Source organism: Curcuma longa, chromosome 4 (genome assembly GCF_044706935.1).
Source record: "Curcuma longa cultivar G26 ecotype Majalengka, Jawa Barat chromosome 4, ITB_CL_G26_1.1, whole genome shotgun sequence".
NCBI classification, from domain to species: Eukaryota; Viridiplantae; Streptophyta; class Magnoliopsida; order Zingiberales; family Zingiberaceae; genus Curcuma; species Curcuma longa.
Genome location: NC_133864.1, coordinates 9,344,860 through 9,355,743, shown reverse-complemented (window position 1 = coordinate 9,355,743; position 10,884 = coordinate 9,344,860). Strand labels below are relative to the sequence as shown.

The following is a 10,884-nucleotide window of genomic DNA, read 5'->3' as shown; positions in this document are numbered from 1 at the left end:
AATTAACTTTGCATGGAGATCACTACATATTATGATTTTATTATGTGTTAACATAGGAAATGACATTATCACAAAGACTGGAGGAAAGCAAGGGCCGGCTCGGGATATTTCGCCAAAGGGAAAGCGCGAGCTGACGTGTTCGATCGGCTCGTTCGAAAGCTAACCTCCTTTGCCTTCTCCCACGTCGACCGCCGCTCGCCTCGCGATGGATGCTCATTTCCCGACGTCGGAGGGCGGTGATTTCGTCCCTTCCTTTGTCTCCCTTCTTTCTCGTTGTTCCTCTCTCCCAGATCTCCAGCAGATCCCTAATCCATATTCCAGTAGGAAGAGATCCGCCAGAAACGAGCGGCCGAGAGGTTACCAAGGGTTCCTTCCGGTTCAGATCTTGAATCCGCCAATCCCTATGGTACGATTTGTCATCTGCCTTCTCTTCCTTACCGCAACCTTCCTCCTTTATGGAAGTATTGGTTGGTTTTTCTTCCATCTCTTGCAGGCACGCAGCGATCAGAGGGAGGAAATCAAGTGGCAGCAGAGGTTATTTTTCTCTCGATCTTGTTTATCAGTGTTTTGATAGGTTTAATTAATAAATGCATTCACGATGTTTGTAAGAATTTGCAAATCTATTCGCAACCTTCAGAAATTTTCCAATCTCTCAATGTTGTCTATCACTTTTGATTTTCGTTTGATTGTTGTTAGTTCAATCACGTGTGATGGAGAAGACTCTAAATCCCACACTACAACTAGGTATCAATGAAGCTCTGTAGTTCAGGCGAAGTGGTGGACAGAGCCAGCCACCGGCAACAGAATGCAGAAAATCACCGCCGTGTGGCTTCCAGGAAGTTCTCTTCCCAATCATCTTCCTTGAGAGTTATCATCTCCTTCCTTTTCTCCTTACCTCTCGTCACAGCAACTTCTTCCTCTCTCTTGTTGATAGTCCACCTTCCTCCCATCCTCTATTTCTCTTCTCCTAATTATATCTTTCTCAGTGTGTTGTAGTTGACTTTCTCCTCTCCTTTGCTCTATAGCTGGACAGGTTTGGATTTTGTTCCTTTATCTCTTATTTGATAGTTGTAGTTCCTACACGTGTTTTTGTTATATATTCAGAGTTGAAATTCAGTATTTATTCTGGATGGAATAATATGATTGGAAATGATCTAGTTGAGAATCACTTGTATTTTACATTTGGAGGCCATCAATGTGGATTATTTCGTGTGTGACTCTCAACTATTTTGGTATGCTTTTTTTGAGGATTGAGCACTTCTGTTGGATTGTTCATTCTTGCCTCCTTTTCAGCTTAACTTAAATATGGCAGGATTGGCTACAGATTATCTTAAGTTATTTCTTTATTGTGATTTTATGCGCACGAAGGAATCAATAGAAATACTATTCCTTAGAGGCGAGTTGGTACTAGTGGCAGAGGGACAAAACACTTGAGGAATCTGCCATCCATATACTTGAGTAGGATCTATATCTCACTCTTGCAACCATAGAATCTGTAGCACTGCACGAAATAGGTGCTATTAGTGGTGCACATGATCTCAATCCTGCAGCGGTTTGGTGGTGAACATAATTGCCACGGTGGCCATGGATGACCATGAGACTAGAGGTGGTTGGTGTAGTGGTGGTGGGGCAACTAGACAACACCACACCTCTACTACTGATACAACAAACACAATCAATGTTATTGAGGGTGGGGATGATGGAGGAGAGCAAGGGCTTACAACAGGAGAGAAGGGTGAGGTTTTGTAGGTGACTAGGGTGGTCTTGACCTTGACTCACTTGATTGGAATTGGTCAATTCAAATCCCAATCTAGGTCAACATGACCATTGATATAGTGTGTGATTTTTTCCCCACTTATAATCAAAAAATTAGATGTAAAACAATTAAGTTATATATTCGACACTAAGATATAAATGTTTTAAAATATTTAAAAATTTTGAAGGTTGTCATAGGAAAGCAAATCATGCAAAGGTATATACAATCTCATAAAGGGGACTAATTTTAGTTACCCACTAGTTATAATTTTCTTCCTTCAGTTTTTTGAGAATTAGTTACAAGATACAAATTGTCCCTTCTTTACTCTAGAATTAGTTAGTTTAGTATAGATCAAATATTTGTTGGATTCCCATTTGTCCATGTGTACTGACATCCTGTATAAGTCAGATCCTCCAAACTAGCAGATGTCACAAAATCCTGAAAATCTAAAACACTGTAGTGAGTAACTGATTGTCCACCATTTTTGTCTTTTGCTGATAGAGGGGAGTTGAAATCACCTATAAGCAACCAGTGTAATTCCATATCTGCACCAATCCGTTGCAAAATTCTCCTTCAATGACCTTCTACCAACAATAGATAGCTTTCCATACACAAATGTAACTGTAATAAGAAAATGAGATTCTTTACAGCTCATCATGCAATGAACAAATTGCTCATTCGATTCCTGTATCACCAGGTTCACTTTCTGCTCATTCCACACCAAAAGAATTCTGCTTCTTCCCTCTTGATTGCTGTTTTGCTCTAACTGAAGATGTGTGAACCTCCTGCTCAATTTTTGAAATGCTTCAGTCGAAAGCTTAGTTTCAAATACTCCTAAGACATCTAGTTTGTGACTCCGAAAGAGGCTTTTTACCCCTTTTTGTTTGAGGCCTTTAATAAGCCTCTGATGCTCCATGCGTCGATCCTTATGATGTCTGAGACAGCTATAGTCATCCAGTTTGATGACTTGATTTCCTGATCTTTGCAGTTTGTGGATACCCAGATAGTTTGCCAATTTTGTCGTGCCAGTAACACTGCCAGCCTGCTGTTTTCGGCTTCTGCCAGCAGGTATCTCAATTGCTGCTCCCTTTAGCTTCCCTTGAGGCTGAAATCCATCATGATATCGTGATGTTTGTGTCCGGTCCAAAGTGGGTAGTGCAGTGGCCACCTGCTTCAACATGCCATTTCCTGCAGCATCCAGTTTCTGCTTCTGCGTGCCAATTTCAGTAGTGTTCAAGATCAGCCCATGTTCTTCCTGTGTATCATCTGGTTTATGTAGACCAACGAACTATCTATGGCAAGGCAAGCATTGACTACAAGCAAAAGAAAAAGGAGGTCTCCTATGTTTCTCTCATTTGTAGAAACGCCTCCTTTATGCCAAAAATCACCACTAGGGCTGTGCCTAAGTTTAGGGTAATAAAAGCTTGGGTACCCACTCAATATTTGCTTAACTCCACTGGACCCAATGCATTTTAGGTACCAACAGATTTAGTGTTTCATGTTTGATAGGCACAAGCGAGGGATGGGCACTTGGATGAATGAATGTTGGATAGTTGGTGCTCAAGACACATGATCAAGGATGTTGGCAAATTCATCACTCTTAGTACAAAGATAAGAATGGGTCTTTTCAGAATAACAAGTGAGCTTAAGGTAATTGTGTTTGATAAAATTTAACTTTTGTTAGTTAACAAAGTTTTATAAGGGTATGAAATTTAACCTTTTGAGTGAGACAATTATGTGATAGTAGGTATAAAGTTGAGTTCTACTCAACTAAGTGTTTGGTAAAGTATATAATAAGTTAGATATGACAATTTTAGTAGGGCATAGGAAGGATAATGTTTTTACTATTAATCTTCCTTGTGTTACTATTCTTCTACTAAATGTTTTTTATCACGCGAAAAGAGTTATGATTGTAGCATAGGAGATTGTCACACCAACATTGCCAAGATTGTCAAGAGGAGCTTGGTGAAGGGTGTAGGATCAATGGAGAGGCTAGAAAGGGTGAATAACTTTGAGTTTTTTGGAATTCTAAATTTACACAACAAAAAAAAAAAGTAAAACTCCCATATCACAACACTTGTTTTTGACTTTTCATACTAATGACTACTTCAGTCAACTCACATAGGCTTCAGTCGGTTGATTTTATCACGCAAGCCATTTAATGCTTACAATTTTTTTTTACCCAATCAATAGCTATGTTTTTTCAACAAGATTCAGTAGACTTCCTAGTCAACTACCTATTTGATCAAGCTTTGAACAAAAATATTATATTCATGAGTCATCCAATTTGAATTGATTCTTTAATTGACTCCACAAACTAGCTGACTAAGAATATCCTTCAATCGACTAGATCATTAACTATGAGGAATTTAATGGCATTGACTGTTTAAGTTAATAGTTACCCTGGGCCAAGTTATAAGCCTTTTGACTCTCACAATTCACCTAAAAGTTTACCTTCGTGATTTAACTTTAACACAAAAGTCATCTTCCGTTAGGTTGTAAATCCCTCTGATGTATCAAGCTTTTGACTCATTTCCTATGTTATCCTTCATATTTCACCTAAATAGTACACCTTATTCCGGCTACTGTCAATGCTCCCACCTCTACCATCCTGTAGATACCTCACCTCTACCATCCCTTAGATATCTCATAATATCTTTCTTTAATTCCAACGAACCTTGAGCTATCAAGCAAATCAATCACCAATTTGATCATGCCAAGTTAAGCTTCATGTGCACTCTACCAAAACCAAGTACGACTTTGCACACATTAGATTTATAGATAAACCCAATTTAAACTATTTTTCTAATCCATCAAAATCATGGTCAAACATAACCATTTATAGGGCATGATTACATTCACTGTTCATGATTTCTTTGTTTACATAATTACAAGAGATTTCAAATTCGGTGACCTGCAATTCACTTCCTCCGTCAAGCATGCCATCTTTTAATCCGTAAGCTTATTCCTCTTCATTGTTTGTTTTGTTATGTGAGCTATATGAGTCTCTTCATCACTTATGATGATGACGACGAAGAAGCAGAGAAGAAGAGGATGATAATAAAGCGGATGTGAAACTATCAAATCCTCAGTAGGAAAATAGACATCCAAAATTTATCATCTTGGGAAAAAGAATGCTAGAAAATAATTATTGATAAAAAAACAACTGTTCTAAAAATCAATTAAACAATGATTTTAATAGTTTCAAAATCCTAACTCTACAAAGACTAAAATAATTTCCAAAAAATAACTAAAGGGCTAAACTTCTTCCAATCTTCCGAAAAATTGAATTGTTACGGAAATGATGTAAATATTTGAGAACATGAAATGATAGCAGGAATCCTAGCATGAAACATGTGGCAGTCCACGTGTACCATACCACGTGGACTGCCACGTAGATTTCCTGCAATTCCCACTCTCAAAATCCCGAAACCCTTTCCCTCTTCGCCGAAACTCTTTCCCTCCTTCGCCGAAAACGCAAAGCTCCGCTCCCTCCTCCTCCGACGAACGCTCCCTCCTTCTCCGACGAACGCCTTTGCCCTTTCCCTCTTCGCCGAAACCCTTTCTCTCCTTCGCCGATCTCCGCGCCGCTCCCTCCTCCTCCGACGAACGCTGCCCTTTCCCTCTTCGCCGAAACCCTTTCTCTCCTTCGCCGATCTCTGCGCCGCTCCCTCCTCCTCCGACGTGGGTTTCCTACGTTTTTCCCCCTCTTCCTCCCGCTCCCGAAAAATCAGGCCGAACCGAAACCCTCGTCTTTTCCTCTCCGCGCCGAAAACCCCTCTTCTTCCTCCTCCTCCTTCGCCAGGAATCTCCGCCGTCTCTTCCTCCTCCTCCTTCGCCAGGAATCTCCGCGCCTCCTCCTCCGACGAACGCCGAAACTCGCGCCGCTCCTCCTTCGCCAGGAATCTCCGTAATAGCTTTCTTCAGTTCATATATTACATGTGCTTACTTTTTTTTTTGTCCAATCTAGTATAAGAGTTCAAGAAATGAAAATGTAGCTCTTCTTAAATAGCTACTGTGGAATATGCAAACTTTGCACCATTCTTCTTCATAGATATCAAGCTATAAGTTCTGAAGCAAACATAAATCTATTTAGCTGGCTAACAAATGAGCATAGATAATGAGATAAAAATGTTTGGTGACAGCTATTGTTAGTTTGGTTCCTTTTTTGTTACGTATTTGTGGGGCATAAAGCATGGGCCTTTAAATCCATGTGGAAAACATCATGCTTTCAGAGCAGAAGGTTGTGTGAATGAGATGTATGTGTGTGTCTGCATAGATGACTTGTTTTGAATGTATCCTTTCTTATCCCTGATCTCTTTACTCTCCTTTTTTTTTTCTTCTGTTTTTGTGTTCATTTCTACAAGTCAATTCAAGCTACAAACACTGAAAGTAATGTTTGTTGCTATTTGAAGTTGATACTTTAGATCCTGTTATGTGCAATCCAAATATGGACATTCAATATGGACTAAAAGAGATATGAGCCTTCTTTTATTGTTACCTCCAGCTCATATAACCTTCTTACAAGAAAAAGATCTGATTCCTGTTCACAGTTGAACTCTTTTATCTCAAGTTTCATTTCATTGCAGAAATGACTGTATAACATTCAGGAAATAACCTAGGTTACTTGTGCTATAAATTATATATGTTTCAATTTGCTTCTCCGTATCCCTATTTTTCTAGATACCTAAATTTTCCTTTGCACATATTTTTGATTATGAACTTGTTATATGGGATATATGCTCCATGATATTTTCTATCTCTAACTAATTGTTTGTCTTTGCAGGTTAAAAATGCCCAAGTACTACACCACCAATACACCGAAATGCAGATGTGGACTACTGGCGAAAATTATCACCTCATGGACTGCTGATAACCCAGGCAGGAGATTTGCCATATGTTCACTATATGAGGTATGGAAAAGTTAACATTATTTGTCACTTTCTTTTGTGCAAAACTTGGGCATTTAATCTCATAAATAACTTGGAATCGCAGAATGAAGGGGGGTGTGGTTTCTGGGCATGGATTGATGATGAGATCTGTAGTAGATCAACACAAGTAATACCAGGATTGCTAAGAAGAATAAACAAGTTGGAGGCTGATGCTAAAAGTGCAGAGAATACTATAAAGAAGTTGAAGACCGAAAATTGCAAGTTACTATTTGAATTGGATAAAACAAAAAAAATAATTAGACACATATTTGTGGTGATAATGTGTTGGATAATTTGAGTTGTTATACGTGCTGTTGTGGTCTCTTCAGATGAAGATAACTAACTTCGTTTTATTGTATTTCACAAATTTGAAATAGTTTTTTGTAGTAAACTATAGACTTGTTCAGTATTTATTTTGTTGTAGACTTGTTTAGTACTTGTTCCTTTTCTTTTATGCCTTTCGAGGATGAAGAAGAGATGATACAATTCTTGAATAATGTGATTTATCAGGGCGGAGAAATTCTAATTATCTTGCACGAGAAGCTTTCTGTATGTAGTGTGCATCTGTGATTGTGGTCGGGAAGTGCCTAATCACATTTCCTATAAAGTAAATAAGTTCCAGTTGTAATGTATGTTTTTTTAGAAACAATCTTCTGAAAGGTCCAGTTTGCATCTAGAAATACATTTAGAGTGTGCTCAGAATATTTTTTTACGAGTTAATTGCGTTTGCTTTGAATGTATATAGAATCATCCACAACGATCTCATTTTGTATACTTCTTTGTTTGTCGTGAATGATGCATACTGTTATCACCATCATGGACCTTCACTGCTACTTGAAGGGGTTGCAGCCCATCCCTGAGATCTTCACTTATCAAACCTTTGTAAACTCTACCAAATCCTCTAACACCCAAAACATTATCCTGCCTAAAATTCCCTGTGATTAGCTTCAGCTCACTGAAAGTGAAGGCTACGAGGGGATTTACTGCTGTATCCCGTCGTAACTCCTCAACTTCCTCAGGGTTTGAGGGTAATTTTCTACCTTCCTTCTCCTCTTGTCTCACAACATGGGTCTGGAGTCTTGGGCATTCTGTTGATGGACAAAACAAGCTTTTACAATCCAAGCTTCCTTTGGTGTGTCTAACATGCATCAGTACAACACAAGCTAAAGCCAAACTATTTGTACTAATGCATAAGCATAACATATCAAAAATATACATGTTACTAGCCTCTGAAATTATTTCAGTAAATCACAGTGCAGCATGACCATTTATGCTATTCGATACCAGATTCAGCTGTCAAGCTTAATTGTCACAGACAACAACAATTACAACAATCCACACTTTAGATTGAAGTAAGATAAATAGTGAGAAATAATCTGCATTTAAAAGATGAAATTGATCAACCTCCTGAAACGGTAGATGAAGAGACAACAACAATTACTATCAGTAGATGATCAGTATCAACTATCAAATAAAATGAAGAGATACCATAGTGAGTTACATGAAGAGAAATCAACTATCAGTAGCGAGAAAAATGGAACCATCAGTATCAACTATCAGCCACAGCAACAGAACCATAAGCCACAGCATCAGATTCAACCTCAAAATCAACAACAAATGCATCAAAATGGGAACTTGCAGCAGTAGCAGCAACATCCAATTCAGACTCAGTATCAGCAGCAACTCCAGCAAAATGGGAACTTGCAGCAGCAGCAGTAACAACCAACTGGGAGACATTTGATTCTCTATTCATGCCCTCCACCTCTGACGCCACCGCCACTGCAGTCAGCTCCGTCGCCACCCCTGAAAATAGAAAAAGATAGGGAAAAGTAAATAAATAGCAAAAGATAAAAGTCAAGAACAAAAACTTGAATAAATAGCTCCGTCGTCACCACTGCAGTGACTAGTCATCTCTGGAGAAATCAACTAAATCAGGCATAATGCAACCTACCATTTATGCAGGCTTAACCATTGTAGTCTAGATTGACACATTAGGCAATCATTCATCTATATGTTGCCTGACCAAGTGCAGATATTAGGTAGGAGTGACAACCAGCAGGGAAAAGACTGCCTGTGCAACAAGCAGATACCATCTATTGGCTTGTGACCTTCTGGAAGCTAGCAAGTTCTGCTTCTGGTTAATGAGGTGCTTCCAATGGGAAGAGAATTAGTTGAGATCTAAACCTGCACCATATCTACATTGACTGAGAACTATTTCCTATTTAGCATTGCCAGAGATCCTTTCTGAGATGCACAGATCTCAACTTATAAAAGAAATGTATTTAAACGAATAAAAGAAATTGAAAATAATTTCAAAACCAAAAGTAAAATAAGCATGTGATATATTTTCTTCCAGCAATTTGCAGTAAAAAGCAAGTGTATTACTCTACATCCAGTTCCCATACATTTGCAAGATAGGCACATGTATTACTCTACCATCCGATCATAGCATTATTGCTCTACAACTATAAAGAAAGTGGTGTGCAACCATATTCAGGATAACATGATGGAATGCTAATAGTATAATATTTGAAAGAACTCTGAACCCTTCTATCACCTGCATACAAAGCGAAACACTTCATTCCCAAAACAAAGAACAACACCAGGACAATAAAAGACAAGTTCCATCTCATTCACACAACCTTCTGCCCTGAAAGCATGATGTTTTCCAAATGGATTTAAAGGCCCATGCTTTATGCCCCACAAATACGTAACAAAAAAGGAACCAAGCTAACAATAGCTGTCACCAAACATTTTTATCTCATTATCTATGCTCATTTGTTAGCCAGCTAAATAGATTTATGTTTGCTTCAGAACTTATAGCTTGATATCTATGAAGAAGAATGGTGCAAAGTTTGCATATTCCACAGTAGCTATTTAAGAAGAGCTACATTTTCATTTCTTGAACTCTTATACTAGATTGGACAAAAAAAAAAGTAAGCACATGTAATATATGAACTGAAGAAAGCTATTACGGAGATTCCTGGCGAAGGAGGAGCGGCGCGAGTTTCGGCGTTCGTCGGAGGAGGAGGCGCGGAGATTCCTGGCGAAGGAGGAGGAGGAAGAGACGGCGGAGATTCCTGGCGAAGGAGGAGAAGGAAGAGGGGTTTTCGGCGCGGAGAGGAAGAGACGAGGGTTTCGGTTCGGTTTGATTTTTCCGGAGCGGGAGGAAGAGGGGGAAAAACGTAGGAAACCCACGTCGGAGGAGGAGGGAGCGGCGCAGAGATCGGCGAAGGAGAGAAAGGGTTTCGGCGAAGAGGGAAAGGGCAGCGTTCGTCGGAGGAGGAGGGAGCGGCGCGGAGATCGGCGAAGGAGAGAAAGGTTTCGGCGAAGAGGGAAAGGGCAAAGGCGTTCGTCGGAGAAGGAGGGAGCGTTCGTCGGAGGAGGAGGGAGCGGAGCTTTGCGTTTTCGGCGAAGGAGGGAAAGAGTTTCGGCGAAGAGGGAAAGGGTTTCGGGATTTTGAGAGCGGGAGGAGGAGGGGTGGGGGGAATTGCAGGAAATCCACGTGGCAGTCCAGGTGGCATGGTACACGTGGACTGCCACGTGTTTCATGCTAGGATTCCTGCTACCGTTTCATGTTCTCTATCATTTCTCTTGTTATTAGGCGAAATCTTCCATGATTTACTCCATTTCAAGAAGTGTGGGACCATCCTAGAGAGACCGCTAAGGTGACGATTTCACTTGCTACCAGTTAGATACAAAAAGAGCTCATTGAAATTATATCTCTAGACACTTTACAAACATCCACCATTAAAATCTATAGTAAGGGAGTGGCTTTAAGATGGATCGATCCGTATCATAATTGCTTATTTTCTCCTCTAAGTGCAACCAATTCATTAAGAATCCCTTTGGACCTGCCATGCATATAATTCACTTTCTTGAAATTTTAGTGTTGATTCATCTATGAAAATAACATTTTGCTACAACAAATTTTACAACATTAACAAACAATCTCACAATTCATGTAAAACTGATCTGAAATGCTTTCTTAAATATATTCACTTAACAGAAATTAGACTGAAACGTAGAATATGGCAGTGATGCTTGTGAATGAAGCACAACAGAATAAAAAATCTAGACATTTGAAATAGTTCGATGACATTAAAAAGGATCTTTCAATAAGAATGTAAATCTAGCTGATCAGAGTCAAAGGCATATGACAGATGCTGGTCATCATACGTAGAACAATCAAATTCA

General features: G+C 39.4%; 2 protein-coding genes and 1 long non-coding RNA gene across 3 annotated transcripts; 2 read left to right on the top strand and 1 right to left on the bottom strand.

Moving 5' to 3' along the window:
• Positions 1 to 124: 124 nt before the first annotated feature.
• On the top strand, positions 125 to 3,654 carry LOC141828494 (uncharacterized). The gene is made up of 3 exons (XR_012601768.1): positions 125 to 406; positions 494 to 534; positions 2,745 to 3,654. It is a non-coding gene; the product is annotated as an uncharacterized LOC141828494 (long non-coding RNA).
• Positions 3,655 to 3,739: 85 nt separating this feature from the next.
• On the top strand, positions 3,740 to 7,045 carry LOC141827046 (uncharacterized). The gene is made up of 4 exons (XM_074714329.1): positions 3,740 to 3,757; positions 5,155 to 5,666; positions 6,543 to 6,669; positions 6,752 to 7,045. Exons 1-4 carry the CDS (start codon positions 3,740 to 3,742, stop codon positions 6,983 to 6,985), a joined length of 891 nt encoding a protein of 296 aa, XP_074570430.1. The 3' UTR covers positions 6,986 to 7,045.
• Positions 7,046 to 8,184: 1,139 nt separating this feature from the next.
• LOC141826661 (uncharacterized) lies at positions 8,185 to 10,247 on the bottom strand. Its single transcript, XM_074713931.1, has 2 exons — positions 9,663 to 10,247; positions 8,185 to 8,490 (listed from the first exon to the last, which is right to left on the bottom strand). The coding sequence occupies exons 1-2, from the start codon at positions 10,237 to 10,239 to the stop codon at positions 8,237 to 8,239; spliced, it is 831 nt and encodes a 276-aa protein (XP_074570032.1). The 5' UTR covers positions 10,240 to 10,247; the 3' UTR covers positions 8,185 to 8,236.
• Between the last annotated feature and the right edge of the window lie 637 nt (positions 10,248 to 10,884).

Bases quoted from the DNA above. Each gene is read 5' to 3' on its own strand.
- LOC141827046 (XM_074714329.1), top strand. The intron at 5,667-6,542 runs GTAATAGCTTTC...TTGTCTTTGCAG, and splicing joins CTCCTTCGCCAGGAATCTCC to GTTAAAAATGCCCAAGTACT. The intron at 6,670-6,751 runs GTATGGAAAAGT...TTGGAATCGCAG, and splicing joins CCATATGTTCACTATATGAG to AATGAAGGGGGGTGTGGTTT.
- LOC141826661 (XM_074713931.1), bottom strand. From the start codon at position 10,239: ATGAAACACGTGGCAGTCCACGTGTACCATGCCACCTGGACTGCCACG. The intron at 8,491-9,662 runs GTAATAGCTTTC...TTCTATTTTCAG, and splicing joins CTCCTTCGCCAGGAATCTCC to GGGTGGCGACGGAGCTGACT.